Consider the following 21,448-nt stretch of genomic DNA (forward strand, 5'->3'; position numbering starts at 1 on the left):
CTTTGAGATGAGTCTGGAAGGCCTTTCATTCTTTTCTGCAATTGCCACAAACAATTGTGAAGACGATTTAAAGGGTTTAGTCCTGTCCAAGTAAAATGCTAATGCTCCCCTAACATCTGATATGCAGTCTTATCATCCTTATTAGCATGAGGCTTAGGGAAGAAATTTGCTAAATAAATTGTCTGATTGATGTGGAAGTGAGAAAACAGTTTGGTCAGAAATTTTAGATGAGGACATAGGTATACACTGTCCCTGTAGAAGACTATTCAGAGGGTCAAGCACCAAAGCTCATAATTCACCCATTCTCCTGATGAATGTGATTGCCATCAAGAAGGCTACTTTCATTCAGAGATGGAGCAATGTACAAGTAGTCAGCAGTTCAAAGAGAGGACCCATGAGCTTTACCACCAGATTCAAGTCCCAAAAGGGAATAGGATCTTCTATTTGTGGATATAAATGCTCCAAAACCTTCAAAAACCTGAGTGACATATGACTGGAGAAAAGTGAATGATTATCAATTGAAGGGTGGAAAGCAGAGATAGATGGACCCTGCTGGAACTAATGGCAAGGCCTTGCTGTTTCGAGTATAACAAATAGTCCAGCACATGCTGACTCGGAGCCAAGATTGGGGAAATCCCTTTTTGCTGGAACCAGACAGAGAATCTGTTCCATTTAGACAGGCAAATATACCCAGTAGAAGGTTTCCATAGACTTAAGTGAACTGCTAGAGTCTTTGAGGATATGCAGCTTGTAGTTTGTCTGCTGCGAAACAAGCATCAGTCCCTCAAAAGCCAGGTCCTGGATGGCTTGTTGGACCTCTGGAGGAAAATCTGATGATTGGAGTCATGAACATCTGTGCACTGTGATGGCCAACACCACGGCTCTAGTTGCAGAATCCACAGCATCTAGTGCAGCCTGAAACAAGATCCTGGACACCATCTTTCCCTCAACCACCATAGCAAGAAACTCTTGTCCCATCTCCTCTAGCAACTTGTCCATGTTTTTTAAGTATATACATCATGAGTTTATTAAAATAAATATTCAGAAAGTTCTTTTAAGTTCCCCCTAAAGGCCAAGCACTTGGAAACTCATGTAGCTCACAAACCACTTGAGGTCCACAATCCTCTTTCTTGTGCCCATTACTGCCAGTGAAATAACAAGCAGATTTGTCCTAACTGGCAATGATGAACACTGCAGCTAGTCTGAAAGCTTTTTCTGCTGGCTTCTTCCTGTTCAGCAGTTTTACATGAGTAGCTCACATGACACAACTGTAGTTTCCAGCAGAAACAAACTGGTCTCCAGCATTGCCTAGGAGTCATGAATTGCCCTTTTAGTTTTCAGTGCACAGTCAAGACAGCTGCAGGAGCCACCATTCATCAGCCTTCACAGGAATCTTCTGCAGTGAAAGAGGGAACCACTGAAACCCACCCCTCTTCATGTAAGGGGGTACGCCAATGAGAACCTTCCACTCTTCCTTTCTTTCCCCATAGAGGAGAGAGAGAACAGTTTGGTCTCATTTACATCCTTCCTTTGGATGTTGTTATACCAGAGATTACTTAACTGTGGCTCAGCCTTCTTAAGTGATACATTTTTTGTTTTTGGAACGCACCTGACTGTGTCACACAGCAGGTATTTCTCAACATGTTTCCTGGGGTAAGCAAGTGTCAGGCCCTCCTGCTACAAGGGCTGCACTTCTCCTACAAATTACTTAGTTCAAACAGTGAAATGAAGGGAAGAGAGGAATGTGGGTGGTGGCAGAGATGGTGATGAGATTGACAACACAGGCTGACAATAACTGATACAGCCTGTGGTATGGTCTCTGAGCTGGAATTTGGCTCCTGGCCAATAGTTATTAGGTGGCATTGGCTCTAGGCTATTTCTAAACTTGGATTTTCACCACTGAACAGTTTTCTACACTTCTGCAAATCCATTTGATCAGCAAACTTGTAGAACTGCATTTCATACTGAAATGCAAAATACTGTTAAAAAGATGAGAGAAAGGTCTTAAAGCCTCATCCACTATAACAAAAAACACAAGGAAGCATTGCCTAGTGCAGCCATGGTAAAAATGGCATCTTACTTTCCAGATCTGCTCCCTATATACAGTCAGTCATGTCTGCTTATGTTCGTTACAAATGTATTAATTTTTTTCTCCTGTTAGCACTGAGCACCATTCCAGCTCTGGGGGAAAGAGATGGATTCCATTCTGGCTCATAAGACAGCCACACCATTGCTACTTAGAGAGGAAACATGGGCTAGCAGAGAGGGCACTGGGCTGAAAGTCAGGAGACATGGGTTCCAGTTCCTGGTTCTGCCATCGATCTGCTGTGTAGCCTTGGGCAAGCCACTCCCAATTTCTGTGCCCCTCCTTTTACCCTTTGTTTGTTTCAACTGTATCCTCTTCAGGGACTCTTACTGTATGTGCAGTATCTAGCATAGTGAGGCCCCAAACCCAGATGCAGCACCCAGGCACCACAACTACTTCATTATCATCACCATCATCAAATTTCCAGGGCTGATGGTTTGATCTTTTAAAACTTTTTACTTGCAAATTGAGCAAATCTGAACTGGAGTCAAAAAAACATGCAACAACCCCATAATACTATTTTTACATTTTAGATATTGAAGTTTTGAACAGCTCTACCGAAAATTGCAGAACAGAAAACAATCTAGTGAGTAAGTGAATGTTTTGGGGAGAAACATTGTTGGCAAAACCAGCCTAATATTTCACAGAGTTCTAAAGATGAGGGTCTGGCACTGGATGCATGCAGGGATTCTCTTCGGTTATGGGAAACAATTGGCTCTAAGCAATTCCTACAGTATACCAGAGAATATTTTTAATGACTCTTTTCCACATTGCCCTAACATAATCAAAATACACCTCTTACCCAGATATTCTAAAAGACATACAGAAGGAATTGATTTTTAAAAACCTTACACTCTGCAATGCGTAGCTTCTGGTCTTCAATTACAGAATTCCTCACTTTGTAGTAGGATAAATTGTTGATTGTTGCGGCAGCGTTGATCACCAGCTCCTCACAGTCATCAATTGACTTGTATTCTGATATTTAAAAAAAATATATACATCAGTCTTAGCTTAGAACATTGATTACAGCTCAACAAAATTAAATTCACAGCCTGTATTGTTGTGTCACCCAAACTCTGCGCAAACAAGGATTATATTGGTAATCTGCCTGGACTATGGGGATTTACATTTTATTTGCAGGAAGTGAAGCAGATTGCTCTGCCCAAGATAAACCACTGTCTGCTGGATAGAGCTGGAAAAAAGGATTAATGAAAAATATGTCCTGATTTTCAACCAGCTCCAATATTAGGGGCTGTGGACTCTGATGCCTGCACTTCTGTAGTACAGTAGAACTTCAGAGTTACGAACACCTCGGGAACAGAGGTTGTTCATAACTCTGAAATGTTTGTAACTCTGAACAAAATGTTAGGGTTGTTCTTTCAAAAAGTTTACAAGCATTGATTTAATACAGCTTTGAAACTTTAGAATGCAGAAGAAAAATGCTGCTTTTAATCATCTTAATTTAAATGAAACAATCAGTGAAATGGTTTCCTTACTTTGTCAAATCTTTTTTTCCCCTCTAAACTTTCCCTTCATTTTTTTAGTAGTTTAGGTTTCACACAGTACTGTACTGTATTTCTTTTTTTCCCCTTCTGTCTCAGCTGCTGTGTGATTGCGTACTTCCAGTTCCAAATGAGGTGTGTGTTTGACCAGTCAGTTTGTAACTCTGATGTTCATAACTCTGAGGTACTATTGTAATAGTGAGTGGCATAGCAGGATTGCATTTAGTTTGAAGGCTATCTGGTAGCTGTCTCCATTCTAAGTCTATCTGTACTGCAGCTACACCGCACCCCAATACTATTACAAACAAAAACTTGTAGCAAAGACTTCGTGAATGCTGGCACTGTTGAAATTGTTCTTGCTCTTAAACCTATATAAAAGCAGGATGGAAACAATTTATAGTTCTAGCCATCATGCTGCTAGTATGCCAAATTATTCCATTTTTCAGCGAGTTGAGTTATAGCTGCTAGCAGCAGCAAGTAGCTCAGAAATACCAAAAAAAGCTCCATCCTCCAAGCTCTTCTTATACAGAGCTTCCCTTGATTTGGATAATAGTGTTTAAAATATACTGCATGTAAGTTTTGCAGATCATGTCTGCTTCACCAAGGCAGAACCAAGCAGAATGTGCTTGCAGAAACAGGTCCTTAATTACAAACTTTTTGTTTAAAAAATCCTCTTCTTATTTAGGGAGGAGGCAAGAAGACCATCTCACTATACAAGTTTTCAGTCTGAGATGTTCAAAAGAAAATTCCCCCAATTTACCAATCTTTTTGTGTAGTCTGGTTTATTCTTAATAATCTGATCTATAAATCCTATCAATGCATGAGGCTCCTCTGAATGTTTTGCAGGAAAGATGCTGTAAAGTTTAGTATGAAGGTGATAATTCTGCTACTGTTTAAAGTAAGTTAGTCTATACACCCTGTAATTATTAACATTAGCAGATTGATTTTCATATTTTAACAACATGGCAGATTTAATTAAGGCTCTCCCAATAACAAAAGCTGAAGTAATGAAATACTGTGCCTGCCTGACAGATTGAATGAAAATAATACATGAAAAAACAAACATAATATACAAACCTTACCTAGCACCGTAACAAGCAATGCCACAATGTGATGATTAGCTGCCAGAACAGCACCTACACTAGGATGAATGGAGAGATTGGCGAGCACTCTTATCAGTTTTATAAGGACATCTTCTGCTTCTGAAGGATGCTTTTGTTTTGATTTATTTTCTTCTCCTTCATGTTTCTCTCTTTTTGTATTCAAATCAAATTCATTGTAGGTTTGGAATAATGATATCAGGGTGTCAGCACTTCCTTTCTCTTTAAAAAATTGTTCACGGGCCTGATTGTTCTTCGCTGTTAAATTGCCAAGAATGAAAACAACACGGACAACTAAATCCTGCAATAAAATAAACAAACAAACACTGTTACACCGAGAGAAAAGTTGAAGTTGCCAGTGGTTTGAAAAACATCAATATTTCATGTATTTCACAATTCAATTAAAAGCAGTTCCACTGCAAATGGAGGAACACTAAATACAGCAAAAAAGGAAATAATCTTTGATGCTGTATTTGATTATCCAGTTTAGGGAGGAGATTTAAAAAGAAAATCTAACAAAGGCACAGAGTTCTAGTACCATAGAGGTTATTAATCGTGGGGGTCACCTAAATAGAAGTAGTCTATTTCTATCAAATGACCAACAACCCAACAGGATAATAGGAGAACATTTCAGATGGATATTCTTGTTATGTAACTGGAGTTTAATCCGTCTCCCAAATAAGCACAGGGTTGCTCTGATGGCCAATAGAGCCTCATAAGCATTCTACCCTGCTATTGCTGCCCTAGAAAGCCAAAGATTTTAAAGCAATGGAAGTGTCACCAGATTTCCACTAGGATGCACAAACCCAACAATGAGAATTCTGTTCAGATGGTGTCTATAAAGGTTTATTTCTTCCTGGCATTACTCTTTTAAATAAAGTGGGTTGTGGGGGGAGGGGGAATCAAGAGCCCAATGAAAGACGTCTAGTCTGCTATGTCATCGACCTCCCAATCCTAATATTACATCTCTCTTGTTGCCTTCATTTTGACCACCATGGGGATACAGCAATTTGTGTGATGCTGGAGCTGACTGACTCAACTGTCATCCCAAAACAATACCCTCGACTCCCAATGGCTTTTAATTCAACAATATGGGCTAGTTTAGCTTTCAGAATTCTCCTGGTTTTCTCTTCCAAAAATGAAATTACTCAAAAAACTGTCTCCACCCCTATCAAAACCTGGCTAGTTTCCAAAACAGAAAGTCTAAGTACTGGCTCTGTTTCAACAGTACAGGGAAAGAAGCGGCAATCCCCTGAGGGCAGCATAGTTTGTCTACCCCTAACTGCTAAATGACTGTACTTGCACTAAACCACTGCTTTGGCAAACACCCTACATGTCGTTTTTCTTGAAATACAGGAGTTCCATTCAGACACTGTAATCCCCCAAGGAATAAATCCCATACTTTATCAAGAGACATTCAAAGAATAGCAACTTGTTACTGTACACATATTAAAATTTGATTGATTAAATTGCAAAAATTTCTCTATGGATCATATATTCCTCCACTAATAATTTCTCCTCTTTTGAGCCACTCCCACAAGGCCTTGCATCACAGAGATACACCTATGTCCAAAGACAAGAAGATAAGCTTCAGAGTTCATCACAACTACTAATGAACTTGCCAGGCAGGGGGTCATCATTGAGTGACCTCTAGTCTCTCTCCCCCACTTTGGGCTAGACACTATGCGACTCTCTATGCATTGCTCCCACTATTATTATTTTGCAAACATCTGAATGTCACCAACACAAGATATGTATAAACTTTTTTATTTTATAAGTAACCATCTACAAGCTTTTTACCTAAGCCATCACAATCCCCAATGGAAGCCTTCTCACAAAGGCTACAAGGAATTTGAAACAACAAACAGTTGATGAATCAGAAGAGAGAAGTGAAAAAAGAAGGCAGTCTAGTTTAACTTACTTTATATTGACTTTCTAATTTTGGTTAAAATAGTACCGGCTTAGCAACAGCCCTAGCCAATCAGGGAATAGACAGACAGGTACTGTAAAGCAATCAATTTAACTGATATTTTGAGACGTGTGATCTCAGCTATGTTTTCCACCTACAGACTATGAAACAAGCCTACAAGATATTATTTCTTTTTAAGCATAGTACATCCTGTTTTAAATAGTATTACAGAAGTTTCATTATCATCCACTGACAGAGTTTAAACAACAGTCAAATACAAGAAATGCAGATGTGACTTTATATTGCAGAAATTATAGGCTATATTTTTACATATTTTTGGCTAAATTTTCAAAAATGTGCATGCCATATGCACAACTAAGCTGAGTAATGTGAAACCAAAAACCACTGTTCAGACAGCCATAAATGGAGTTAGAGATGAATGCCACATTGAAAGCAGTTACAAGAATAAATTTACATAGACACATGGGATATTTGCACATCTGAAAAAAATCATCAGTAGGTGGGGCTAGCACAGAGCCAAACATTTGGAATATTTACTGAGAAAGCATGCAGGCATTTCAGGCATATTTGCAAATAAACTAAATACATAAGTATTTATCAGGTTGATTTGTACAACACAGGTAGAACCCTACATGGATACAAAAATCTGGATCCACATCTAATCTGTGATCTGCAAGGATGGTGAACAATACAACCACATCCACGGATGCAGATCCCTGCAGATATAAAGCAGACATCTGTGGATTTGCAGGGCTCTAAACATAGGTTTCAACAGGTAAGACATACCTTTTGAAACTAGCACACACAGATTTAGTACTGAAGACAGAGGAACACTATAATTTGTTTGTATTGAAGCACTCTTTTTAAATTGAGCAGGTTTTTCAAAGCTATTGATTTGACAAACTTTATTTGATCTCTGTTAGGAGCTAGACTAAGGATGGGTGACCTATTTCTTAAGAATTTGGATCCTGTCCCTAAAATGAACCCAAATCTGATTTGCAGTCTATATTTGATACCAAATAAAATAATTTGTATAAATGAATTCCAAAAATTCCAGAAGAGTGGGACCTAAGGGGGGATATGAGAGAAGTCTATAAAATCATGAATGGTCTGGAGAAAGTTAATAAGTAAATGTTATTTACTCCTTCAAATCGCACAAAACTAGGGGTCACCCAATGAAATTGATAAGCAGGTTTAAAACAAACAAAAGGTACTTTGAAGTACTTCTTCACATAACGCACAGTCAACCTGTGGAACTCATTGCCAGGGCATGTTGTGAAGGCCAAAACTATAACAGGGTTCAAAAAAGAACTAGATAAGTTCCTGAAGGATAGGTCCATCAATGGCTATAAGCCAAGATGGACAGGGATGCAACCCCATACTCTGAGTGTCCCTAGCCTCTGTTTGCCAGAAGCTGGGAGTGGACAACAGGGGATGGATCACTTGATGATTGCCTGTTCTGTTCATTCCTCTGAAGCACTTAGCACGGGCCACTGTTGGAAGACAGGATACTGGGCTAGATGGACCATTGGTCAGACTCAGTATGGCCATTCTTATGTTCTTAAACTATGTTCCTTTTCTCTAAGTTCCAGGAAGGGATGACTGAATACCATGAGTTCTTTCTTGTTCAATTTAATAGACAGACAATCACATATGTAATTGTGTACTAGCACCAAATATGAACATGCAGTTGGAAGAGCAAAAGCACAGTGTGCATATACTCATTAACTCTTAATTTTGAAATTGCTGACAATAACAATAATGCACATTTGTCCATTTAGATGGACAAATATTTTTGTCCAGTTAAGTCTAAAAGTCTATCCCTTACATTGTACTTACAACAAAGGTTAGTATTTGTATTTGCTGACCCCCAGAATTTTAGAGAGATTTACATTAGAAACTAAAAAGAATAGCTATATTAGATTTTGGTGGTTAAAGATGACTGGTAATGCTAAACTTCATAAGCCATTTTTCTGAAATTCATGATGAAAAATCCTCAAAAGTTCAGATTTATTAAGCAGAAAGGGGAAAGCAAAGTGGCTAAATAACCTTGACCTAAATATGTTTTATCAAGTGACCCAATACTTTTTTTCTGTCTGGAGTATGTGATGTGCTATCACCAGACATGAGACTAAGCCCAGTTTTTGGTTTGTTGGACATCTGTATCAGGCTCTGAGGGGAAAAATGTATCAAGCCAATAATGCAGATTCCACCACAGGGCTCTATTGTGTTCCTGGCTTTAAACTAAGTTTGCTCTTCCTCTTCTAGTACAAATCCTGATGGAGGGTGGTGGTAATTCTGCCAGTCCTCCACAGGGGTGAATCCCTCCTGCAATACAAGTAATAACTCAAAGTGGTTCTGAAAAAAGTGGACAGTCTATAATATTCTACAAAAATGAAAGCAACATAATATCTGCCTGTTGCCCATCAATTGCACCCCCTCCAGTCTCCACATCAGTTCTGCCACACCTCTGCAGCTCTTTCACGCCCCATCTCTCCCAGGGCTGGTGTGGAGGCTGCAGCAGGGTCCTCGCTCCCCCTTCTCAGGCACGGTGTTTCAGTAAGTAAGAGAGAGAGAGAGAGAGAGACACACACACACACACAGACAGGGGAGGAAAGAGAGGCAGAGGAACCGTCCCATTGCTCAGAGGAGATGGGCGAATAGGAATGGAGCTACCTATAGATAGATGATAGGATTTTTCTTCTCCCCCATCCCCTCCTGTGGGAAGGGTTTTGGCTCTTGGGGAGGAGGGGGGAAGAGCTTTGCTGATTCTTGCAGAAGCCCTGACTGACTACTTACACCCCAGAAGGCAGAAAGTGGGGAAGCAGCCAATCACAAGGGGTTCCCCCCTCCAACAACACAGTTCAAGTTGTTGAAATTTTATTTGCTGGGTATATGACCCCTTTTGACCATTAAAAGATAAAAAGTGGGGTAAACTTACTCTTCACTTTGCCAGCACGAATAAATCTGACCTTCTGCTTTGCAAAGTATTCTCTGAAAGAAGATACGAGTGTGGACCTGACAGTCTGCCCAGAGGCAAACAAACAGCAGTCATGTCAGGCTGTGAGGGAACTTTTCCCAACACATTCAGGACACATCTTGAAGTGACATACCAGAAATGAAAATTCAAGGACAAAACCAGAAATAATCAGTGACCCAAAATGAACATTATTGTTGCACTTAAAAATGAACACCTTATTTCTAGCCTGAACTTGTCTAACTTCCATTTCCGATCACTGGCTCTCATTATGCCTTTTCGGCTAGATTAAAGAGTTGCCTACTATCAGAAAAGTCATCTCTGAACTTTCTCTTCAATGAACTAAATAGCTTGAGCTTCTCATTATGACATGTTTTCCAGATCTGTAATCATTCTTGTAGTTCTTTTCTGAACCCATTCCAATTTTTCAGCATACTTATTGAAGTATGGACACAGTATTCCAGTAATGGTCTTGCCAATACCATATACAGACGAGTACATATACACTTCCCTTATATTTATGCAAATACTCCAACAGTTGCATTCACCCTCTTAGCTACAGCAGTTACTAACGATAATATGGCCCTCTTAGTTAAAGCAGTTACCAACCATTGTACCTGAATTACACGTAGGTATGGGACACCAGCTGGTGAGACAGTTTGGATCGTATCTTTGAGCACTACATATTCTCATTGAATATTGAGCCAGTCATGTACCTAAAGCAGTAGTTCTCAAACAGGGAGAGTCCAGGGGCCCCTGGGGAGGGGGGCACAAGCGGCTTCAGGGGATCTGCCAAGCAGAGCCAGCATTACATTTGCTGAGACCCAGGGCAGAAAGCTGAAGCTCCAACACCTAGGGCTGAAACCCGGGCTCCAAGCCACGTCACCCAGGGCTGAAGCCTGAGCAACTTAGCTTCGCAGGGCCCTCTGTGGCATGAGCCCCAGGCAACTGACCTGATTGCTACCCCTTAACACTGGCCCTGGCTTTTATATGCAGAAAAACAGTTGTTGTGGCACAGGTGGGCCATGGAGTTTTTATAGCATGTTGGGGAGGAGGAGGGGGCAGTCCGAAAGAAAAAGATTGAGAATCCCTGGTCTAAAGCATATGTTTTGAATCTTTCTATTACAACATCTCTTTGGAGAAAAATCAAACTATCACAATTTAAATATTTGAAGTTATGCATGTTGTTAGCCAGGCATAGTATCAGCCATCATACTGTAGGGAAAGGCTGACCCTCTGTGGCTGTTTAGATTAAATCACCATGAAAATTCCCTTGGGATTTTTCAGAACATTTGTCCAAGAAAGATCTTTTCTCTAAGCAAAAGTTAATAATAAAAGAGAATCAAACAGGAGTTATTTATCATACTGTATCTGTTATATCTCTAGAATAATATTTACACACCCACACACACCCCAGGAGAAAATATTAAGAGTTCTTGGCTCTGTAATGACCAATCACCATAATCACTCTTTAAACTGGTGTGCTGTGGTGGGGCGTTAACATAAATTTATGTTTTTGAAGGATCTCTGTCACTACTGTATTAAAAAAGGGCGCTTAAACAAAAAGCCTAAAATGACAAAACATATGGCTCAAGGAGAAAAAGTTACGTTAACCCAAAATAATTTTAAAAATAGAAAATCCATATACAGCTATTGAAACTCAGTGAAAAAAAACAACAGCTGAAGACAAAGTAACAGAAATAGATTAAAAAAGTCAGTATCTTGTAAGATTGAGATGTCTCAAAGCAGAGGAGATGTCAATAATGGTCTCAGGGTATTGGATACGCACTTTTATAAATTCAGTTGTGGCATTAATAACCCTTGTGAAGAACATGGGACTGCTTGTATTAATCTAGGAATACTATACATTTTATATGGTTGTCTGTTGTAAGGAATAGATACTGGGTAGCCATAATGGGAGTTGAATGCATAGCTTAGTTCAGTTTAATAGCAGGTGGTTAGAAAAACAGCCAGGAAGACCAGACAATGAGTGCAGATAAGCAAGCTCCTGACAAATACATCAGGAGACAAGACAGGGAGGGACAGGGACATTGGACAAGGAGGGCCAGAGTTCGGGCTCTGACGTGGCATTCTCTTCCTCTCAGATGCTTGGCTTGCTGGTTCTTGCTTACATACTCAGGATCTAACAGATCACCATGTGTAAGGATGGAAAGGAATTTCCCCCCAGGTCAGATTGGCAGTGACCTTGGGGGGGGTTTCACCTTCCTCTGCAGTGTGTGGGTGTGGGTCACTTGCCAGGATTATCTGAGTACCTCTTACTTAGAATCATGGTGTTGGAAGGGACCGCAAGGGTCATCTAGTCTAACCCCCTGTCAAGATGCAGGACTTAATCATTTCCCTGCCATTGTGGAGCCATGGGCACAGGTCCACCTGAGTCCCTCCTGTTCTCTGTCTATACTACATAATAATCTAGTCTCCTGAGCACTGTCATACTTTGGTCTAATTTTGGTTGTTGGGTTTAGTGTATGGGTGCTGGGTGATATTGGTGGCCTGTGATATCCAGGAGGTCAGACTAGATGATCTGGTGGTGCCTTCTGGCCTTAAACTCTGATGCTATGACAGAGTATTTAACTGTAAAGATCCCACTTACAGGCTCCAGCTAAGAGTTCCACAGTTGTCCTACCAAGGCTGGAACCTAAAATCAAAAGGACACTAAACAGTTAAAAAGTGATTCTAGAGATCCGGGATGGGGTAGTTGTCAGGAGTTGCTCAAGCAGAGTAGAGCAGAGGGAAACAAGACAGACCCTGCAAGAGGGTCTGACTAAGTTGGACTACTTGGTTACCATTCAGGCGGTAGTAAGTGAAACAGGCCTATGAGCAGCTTTGAGTGTTCAAACCCTCTCTCTGTTACAGGGAGCTGTGTTCCTACTGTTAAAATTAAGCAACACCTTGATTTGGAGAAGGCTCTCTGGTCACTGTGCATTAACCGCCGGTCACATCCCCAAAGGAGAGACCTGCAGGGTCTGATCACAGTCAGCCCTGCTAAGTACTCACAGGACACTGTAGCCCAGGGATCTGGTCTAAGAGCGGGAGAATTGTGAGATTCCACTCTGAGACAGGTGAAAGGAGGAGCCCTGTCATCTGGAGGGGTGCATGCAGAGAGAGCAGTCAGGAGTCCAGGGACAGATAGTCGAGTATCTGTGACAGTGCCTCTCTAGAAAGTGAATATTAAAACTAGACCTGGGCAAATTTTTTTGGACGTATAGTTTGTTTACTAACAAATGCCATTTTGGCCAACCTGAAACTATTCGTAATGACAACCCAGTAATTTCAACTGGAAGGGGGAGGGGGGAAAATATGTAAGATCAAAATTAGTCTCTAATTATATTTACACATATACTCACACACGTCATTGTATGGAAATCATCACCCCATTTATATGCTTTCTTCCTGTTTTAAAAGAGGGCCTCCCTGTGGCTAATGACATCACCATCATCAGCAAGCTCAGCAGGAGGAGAAAGCTATGCTTCACATAGCTGCAGCTCAAGAAGTACATGTGAAAGGTAGGGGAGCTTGAGCGTAGGAACTGTGCTCATCTGCCTTTCCAAATAGCTCTGAAGAAAAGGTGAGAAACAGCCTCGAACACTAATGACAGCTGGGAGCTTGGGGAAAAGTACACATGGCACAACATACAGGATAGTGGGTCCCAAGATAAGCATCCATGGCAGCCCTTTGTGCATGACATTTGAGAGGTACAGAGCCAACAAAGGCTCTCCAACACTCTCCAAAAACAGCTGTGGAGAAGGCACCAAGGAGAGCCAGGTCAGTTATGTATCTAAAAATGGGACTGCTGAGCTCCCCTGCCCACCCCTGAAGATCCATCTTGCCAACTCACACATTTCCCTTCTTATGTGAGATGACAACACATGTAGTTATGTGAATCTTGGCAACTTAACTCTCCTAACAAACCCTCCCTATCTTCTCAGAGCAGTCAAGTGATAAGGAGAAGCTGCTCAGCAGGCTCAATAACTGCGGTGTTTCCAGCTCTGACATTTTTAATCACGAGTCATCGTGACATTTAGTGTTTTTCTTAAAGTCACAGCTCCTTGAAAATATTTGATTACTTGTTTGAGAATGACTCTCACCTTTTTTTTTTTTTTTTTTTTTTTTGGAAGTAAGTTTCTAGCTCTTATGGTTGCAGAGAAAAACTAGATACTCCAACCCAGGTATATGCCAGAGCCCCAGAAACCAAGAGACAAAAAACAAAATATGTTTAAAAAAAAAAATCTCACAAGTTTAAGACAATCTTATGGTTTTTTTGAAGCCTGCCTCATTATTTTGAATGCTCCATTGGTACTCTCATTGCTCGTCCTCCCACGGACAGTTTTTGCTAGATTGTGAGATTGTTTGTCTTTTAAACAGATAAAAGATGATATATAAACCCACTAACTCTCAGTATTATACATTGTAGTGATGCCACCTGCACTTCATAAACTTGCATGCACCCTCACAGCTCTAATGTTTATAATACTATAAATATTAGAGAGGAAATTGATGTTAGATCATTCAGACCCCCTATCTGCCAGCACAGGCCTTCAGTAACTTAGTGTAACCCACACACCTCCTAGGTGTGGTGCTCCATCCCCTCTAGTGGCACCGAGACCACTTAGAGATTAATGAGTCTGCTACAGCCTTAGCTAAGGGCCATGTGGCTTTTAGCTCATGCAGTAGATGATCATGCATTTAGCTCCAGAGTCCCCAGGTTCGATCCCAATGACTGGGGTCTGTCAGCACTACACTAGTACAAATAGCTCTGGGTTTGTGTATAAGAATCATTGTAAGGAAAAATTACTCTGAACACATACACAAAATCATCACAACACAGTAATAAACTTGTTTTAATAAACATTTAATTTGCTTACTAAGTGATATTTTGATAAAGAAGAGATGGTGCTTAACATGCAAAAACAAAGCTAATCTATGGGATGAGAACCATTTATTAAAAGTAGAAATATGACAGGTTAAAAATCTCAGCGTTCTCAGGCAACAAACATTTTGTGCTTAATTATGAACCAGTTATTTATTACAGCGTATAAACAGGATACTCTCATAATTCTAGCCAATCTTTCAGATATGAAAATTCCCAAATACTTTTATTTCTAGCTATATGTTTCAAATAATTTTGGGTTGCTTTGGTAGAAGGCACTGTATATTTTTCAGGCATAATAAGAATCCATACTTGGGGGTATGTTTACATTGTAATACAAGACCCATGGTGTGGCTGCGGCTGGCTCGGGTCAGTTGATTCAGGCTTGAGGGGCTGACTGTGGTGCTAAAAATGTCAGTGTAGATGTTCAGGTTTGGGCTGAGGCCTTGGTTCTGAAACCCCACAAGGCAGGAGGGTCTCGGGTCCCAGAGCCCAGGCTCCATCCCAAGCCCAAATATTTATACTGCAATTTTTAGCCCTCAGCCCAATCAATGTGAGCCTAAGGTCTGAGGCTGGGTCTACACTACCCGCCGGAATCGGCGGGTAGAAATCGACCTCTCGGGGATCGATTTATCCCGTCCCATCGGGACGCGACATCGATCCCCGAATCGACGCTCTTACTCCACCAGCGGAGGTGGGAGTAAGCGCCGTCGACGGGAAGCCGCAGAGGTCGATTTTGCCGCCGTCCCTACAGCGGGGTAAGTCGGCTGCGATACGTCGAATTCAGCTACGCTATTTGCGTAGCTGAATTTGCGTATCTTAAATCGACCCCCCCCTGTAGTGTAGATGTAGCCTGAGACTCAGTGCCTCAGGGTTTTTTATTGCAGCGTAGATGTACCCTTAGATAGCTTGTTTGGATATTTAATAAAAAGAAGTTGTAGCATTTTCCACAATTGAAATGTGAGGGTTCCCAAAGTTAAGCAATTTTAAATATAGAAAAACTTTTGCTATTTGATAAACCACTTGCTTTTTAAAAAACATTACTACTACTTAAAACCTTGGAAAAAATATAAGTATTCAGAGGATAGCTTATGTGTGCGCTAAGGATAGACAAGTTAATCAACTGTCTGTCCTCTGTGTTGCCCTCTTAATCTAAATGATTCCATTTCCTTAATATAGAAATGCTGTCAACTGTTTTAAATTATTACCTTGTAAATGTGCATGAAAGTAGGTCACTGAAAATGGGCTTACACACATACAATAACAGAGACACAGAGGATTAAAATATAAAAAGCAGGAGATGAAAATACTGACCTGCTTCTTTTGGTGTTTGTTTAGAAGGGCTAAAAATAAGACATAACATCTGGAGCAGGCTGCCAGAGCTGCACAGCAGTCATTGTAGGAAGAAAGTTTGCTATAAACATACAAAAATAAAATATATATAAATGACAGCATTTTATTTCTTCTGCAAAATAAAATATTTTTATTCTACTGTCAAAGTAACATTTTCCAACATACAGAATGAAATGCTAGAAATGCTACTATAGATACAGGCAGCCAGTTACATAAGAGAATGACACTGAACTCTGATGAATTTATAGTAACAACTATTGTGTATGTGTAACACAAACAATGAACAAAATTCTAGATTTTTCTATGCCAGTACAATGAGGGACAGGAGAAGGCATGGGGAGCCTTCCTCAACCCATGTGCCTAGCCCAGGCACGAATGCCAACACTAATAGTATTCCTTAAGCACTAAGCAGAAGCCTTTAGTCTCAAGACAGCATGGGATGCCAGGTGAAGTCAAGAACAGGACTTCATTTCTTCTGCATGCCCGCAAGTGCCCAATAGAATTCCATCGGTGCTATTCTTTAACCAGCAGGGATGAGGAATACTCCTCCCAATACTCTTCAAGGCATTCTCTTCCTGCATCTGACCCAATGTTATAGCTCCTCAGGCTGCTATATCTCTGTACCATCACCCTAATGGTTCAAAGAGGAGCGAGGCCACACTTTGGCCTACAGCTATCACTGCTATATGGTTAACTGGCTAAGCCTTTACTTCCAGTTAATATTGTACCTGAAAAGGTCTGCAGAATCAAGTAGGATTACAAGAAGTTATGATTTATGGGCCCAGACAAATGAATAATCAAAACAGATTTAAAACCACGAATTCTGTACAAAGAACCTAGCTAAATTTTATGTTACACACTGGGAAAAGATAAATGGTAAGACTATAATAATGTTAGAGGAAACAGAGAACAGCATTTAGTTCTTTGTCCTATGCTACTTATGCAATTTCCAGGTAGCTGGTTAATTTGGTTTTATAGCTGTTTCATACCACCAGAGCATCCAGGTAATAGGAGAGGAATCAGGTTCTGTAATTACCAAATTTAAAGAAAATAGCTGAAGAATTAAGAAAATCTATACAAGACAACTCTATTTCTGCATCTATACCAGGGATGGGCAAACTATGGCCTGCGGGCCGGATTCCGGCCCTCAAGCTCACACTGGGGAGCGGGGTCTGGGGCTTGCCCTGCTCCGGCGCTCAGGTCCGGGGCTGCTCTGCATGGCTCCCGGAAGCAGCATCATGTCCCCGCTCCAGCTCCTATGCTTAGGGGCAGCCAGGGGCTCTGCTCTGCACTCTGCTCCCGCCCCAAGCGCCACCCTTGCAGCTCCCATTGGCCGGGAACTGCAGCCAATGGGAGCTGCAGCGCCTGAGGCCGGGGCAGCGCCTGTGGCTGGGGGACATGCCGCTGCTTCCAGGAGCCACTTGAGGTAAGCGCCACCCGAAGGCTGCACCCCTTAGCCACCCTCCTTTCCCCCCAATCCCTTGTCCCAGTCCTGATCCATCTCTCACCCTCCAAACCCCTCAATCCCAGCCCAGAGCACCTTCCTGCACCCCAAACTCCTCATCCCTAGCCCCACCCCAGAGCCGGATCCCCCCCACACACAAACAAACACACACAACCTCCATGCACCAACCCTCTGCCCCAGCCATGATCCCCTTCCTGCCCTCCGAACCCCTCAGTCCCAGCCTGAAGTACCCTCCTACACCCCAAACTCCTCATCCCCAGCCCCACCCCAGAGCCCGCACCCCTAGCTGGAGCCCTCACCCTCCACACACACACACACACACACACACTCCACCCCCTCTGCCCCAGCCCAGAGCCCCCTCCCGCACCCTGAACTCACTTCTGGCCCCACCCTGGAGCCCGCACCCCCAGCCAGAGCCCTCTCCCCCTCGCACACCCCAACCCCAATTTCATAAGCATTCATGGCCTGCCATACAATTTCTATACTCAGATGTGGTCCTCGGGCCAACAAGTTTGCTCACCCCTGATCTATACTGAATCACAGATGTAATCTAGGAAATGTTCCTGTCTTCTCAGCCTTGGCAACCTGCCAGTCTACAAAGAAAACAACCTCTCCCTGAAAGAAGTAAATGTACAGAAAACATACCAAAACCCCAGAACTGACTCATCTTTGGAGACCAGATTACACAGACAGAGAGGAGCAAACTGATACGGAACTAGGACTGAGAAGTGTTTTGTGCTTTCCCTGCCCAGGAAGCCTATGGAAACTACCCTGCACAAACCATAAAAGAATCACGCTCTGCCTGTTTTAAAGGCTGGAGAGGAAACCAGGGCAGAACTGAGAAGCAGTTGCTCTATGTGGCATGCTCCCTTTAGAACTTGGTGCCTTTGCCAGGTAGAAAGCAGGGGCTGGACAGTTGTTGGGAATAGGAGTGAGCAATTAAGTCAATGGAAACAATGCTTTTCAGTAAATCTTGCAGCCAACAGCAAGAGGAACTTATCACAGCAGCACAGAGGCAAAGGCAAACTTTAAATTCAAAACTAAACTCCGAATTACTCGTGCCTACATCCTTTCCACTCCCTGAAAATTCCTCACCACCCTATTATCCAGCTCCTGCAAAATTCTCAAATTACTACCCCATTCAGCATTTGCAATATTGCAATCAACCCTGCCCAGATTTATGCTGGGACACGGGGAACTCTTCAATGCCTTGTCTTCACTGAGGGGTTCTCAATTTGAGGTAAAATCCTAATAAAGACAAGGCAGATTGTAGTTTTCACACAAGCCACTCAACCTGCTAACTTGGGTCAAAAATACAAACTATGCTGTCTTCACTAGGATTTTACCAAGAGTTAGCTAACTTGAGTTAAGAGCACATCTTCATTTCCTAGTGAAGATGAGGCCCCAAGGGCTACTCATACATACTACAAAATACTTTCTAGGGATATATCTACACTGCAACATAGGCCCAGTGGAACTTGAGTTTGGAGTCCCTTGGTTCGTTGACCTACAGCAGGGGTCGGCAACCTCTGGCACGCAGCTCGCCAGGGTGCCAGAGGTTGACCTACGGCAGGGGGCTGCAGGAAGTGGCGCGGGCCGAGGGATGTGCTGGCCGCGGCTTCCTGCCGTCCCCACTGGCCTGGAACAGCAAACCGCAGCCAGTGGGAGCCGCGATCGGCTGAACCTGCCAACGCGGCAGATAAACTGGCCCGGCCCACTGGGGTGCTTATCCTGGCGAGCTGCGTGCCAGAGGTTGCCGACCCCTGACCTACGGCTTGAGTGTCTACACTCATTTGTAACACTAGCTTAGGAATTGTTGAACCCTGGGTCCCAATTGGGCATCAGCATCTACACTGCATTATGTGAGCCCAATTCCAAAGACCCATATTCCAGACTTTCTAGTGCCCTCCCAAAATGTGACTGCTCTAGCCCTTTGTTCACTGCACACATAGTGCAGTGTGGGAAAACTTGTGTTCAACAAACTTGACTGTTCAGAGGACAAAGTTGGCAGTGGGACTGTGGGAAGCTTTTGGCAGACTCCCAGAACACAAGTTCAGTGGGGCTGCATCTACATTGCAAAGCAACAGGACTTGAATCCCTGGTCCCAGATTAACTTAAATTCAGACCCTTCACCACCATGGGGTCCTGGGACCCTGTGTCCAAGTCTTGGGTTAGCATGATTTGTATGAAGATGGAAGGGGAGTTAGGCTTGAACCGGAGTTTGAACCTTGGACTTACTCTGAAGTGTAGACATACCCTAGAGGTGACCCACTCTGACGGATTTCCCTAGTAAGCACCACATCTTCTTGGGGAATGGCCAATGAGTTCACTGGGCAACAACGAGATTCTTCTGGGGAAACTAACCAGAAGTCCTTCATCTGCACAAGGAGGGCCCCATCTCCCACACCTAACCTCTTAGACTAGGTCTACACTACCCACCTGAATCGGCAGGTAGAAATCGATCTCTCGGGGATCGAATTATCGCGTCTCGTCGGGACGCGACAATTGATCCCCGAATCGACGCTCTTACTCCACCAGAGGAGGTGGGAGTAAGCGCCGTCGACGGGGAGCCGCGGAGGTCGATTTTGCCGCCATCCTCACAGCGGGGTAAGTCAGCTCCGATACGTAGCTGAATTTGCGTATCTTAAATCGATCCCCCCCCGTAGTGAAGACCTGCCCTTAGAGTGCTCTGTGATGGCTGAAGTAATAACGTCCCTGCGTCTCACATATTTTTGTGCATATGCAAATCTAATACCTGCTGTAAGGTTTGAGTTGTAAACACCAGAAGATAACTTTTGTCCATTTTAAAAACAAATATTAAAATAAATTACTATAAACAATAAAACAGTTTATTTCTTTTTAAAGGATAGGAAATTACATCCTAAACAATAAAATCTAAATTTGGCCCACATAGATTTACAAAACATTTTTTGATTAAACATTTGTAAAAAGGAAAATAAATCCATGTTTGTAAGGCCATGGGTTAAGGCTACATTTATGTCATGGAAGTCATGGAATCCAGGACTTCCAGAAACCTCCGTGACATGCGGGACTCTGGAGCTGGCAGCCATTGGGGCCCTGGCAGGGGTACAGTGACAGGGTGTCCCCTGCAAGGTTCCAGTGACAGGTGACAGACTCCTGAGGGGGCCCTTCTCAGGGTTCCAGCAACAGGCGACAGCCTCGCAGAAGGGGAGAGGAACCCCTTGGGTGAGCGGCTGGGGATGCCCCGTTTTCTCTTTGGGAAATATGGTCACTCTGCAGCTCCCAGCCGCCGTGAGTGGAGGGGGGGGGGGGGCCCTGCATCTTCCATGGTCAGAGGGGAAACCCCACAGCTCCCAGCCACTACAGTGGTGGGGGAAACCATGGAGCCACAGCAGCAAAAGTCACAGACAGGTCACAGCTTCTGTGAATTTTTGTTTATTGCTTATGACTTTTACTAAAAATAACCATGACAAAATCTTAGCCTTAGCCACAATAAATAGTTTTATGACTATTAATATAGAACAAGTTATAAAAATACAATATTTTCCTTGACTTTTCACAAGCAATTTAATGAATGTCTGTCTTCAAATTCAACTGCTCAACACAGCCCCCTGTAAAGTCAATGAAGGAGCTACTATTGACTTCAATGGGCGCAGGATCAGACCTCAAGAGACTGGGGGGTTTTGATGATCGAAACAGTGTTGCATACATACCTGAATATCCTGACAATATTGGTACATATATCCTTATCATTCATACGCTGCTCCAGCACCACCCAGAGCGCTGAAACTGCACCACTACACAGGAGCTGGCATCTTGAAAGAGGTAAATCAACCAAGTTTCGCAAAGTAGCTGTCAGCTGTAGAGAGAATATATAGTTGCCTATTATGAATTCCATGTGCTTTTGAAAATTTAAGTAAGTTCACGTCACCTTAACCATCTTGGGAATTGGCACTCTGATAACAATAAAGCGGTTAGGACTTCTACAAGCACGTATGGAGTAAGCATCAGAGGTTAGGACGTGTATGACATTAAATTACATAGATTAAAATAAATGTTTTAAAAAAAGATCAATATTGGTCTTGTGCCTCTCATGCAACTTTTTTCTTTTAAAGGCTAGATTATCCACTGTGGGTGCAAGGGGGGAGTGGGGACATGCCATTGA

At 42.5% G+C, this 21,448-nt stretch overlaps 1 protein-coding gene across 3 annotated transcripts in view; it reads right to left on the reverse strand.

Moving 5' to 3' along the window:
- The window catches only part of ARMC2 (armadillo repeat containing 2), a 106,582-nt gene that overhangs the window by 15,877 nt on the left and 69,257 nt on the right, over nt 1-21,448 (reverse strand). For all 3 annotated transcript variants that reach the window (XM_034765910.1, XM_034765908.1, XM_034765909.1), the window contains 4 exons: nt 20,997-21,142; nt 15,798-15,897; nt 4,671-4,989; nt 2,939-3,061 (listed from right to left, as the gene is read on the reverse strand). In XM_034765910.1, coding sequence (XP_034621801.1) covers nt 2,939-3,061; nt 4,671-4,989; nt 15,798-15,897; nt 20,997-21,142 — 688 coding nt within the window. The remainder of the gene's footprint in view (nt 1-2,938; nt 3,062-4,670; nt 4,990-15,797; nt 15,898-20,996; nt 21,143-21,448) is intronic.

Source organism: Trachemys scripta, chromosome 3, assembly GCF_013100865.1.
Source record: "Trachemys scripta elegans isolate TJP31775 chromosome 3, CAS_Tse_1.0, whole genome shotgun sequence".
NCBI lineage: Eukaryota > Metazoa > Chordata > Testudines > Emydidae > Trachemys > Trachemys scripta.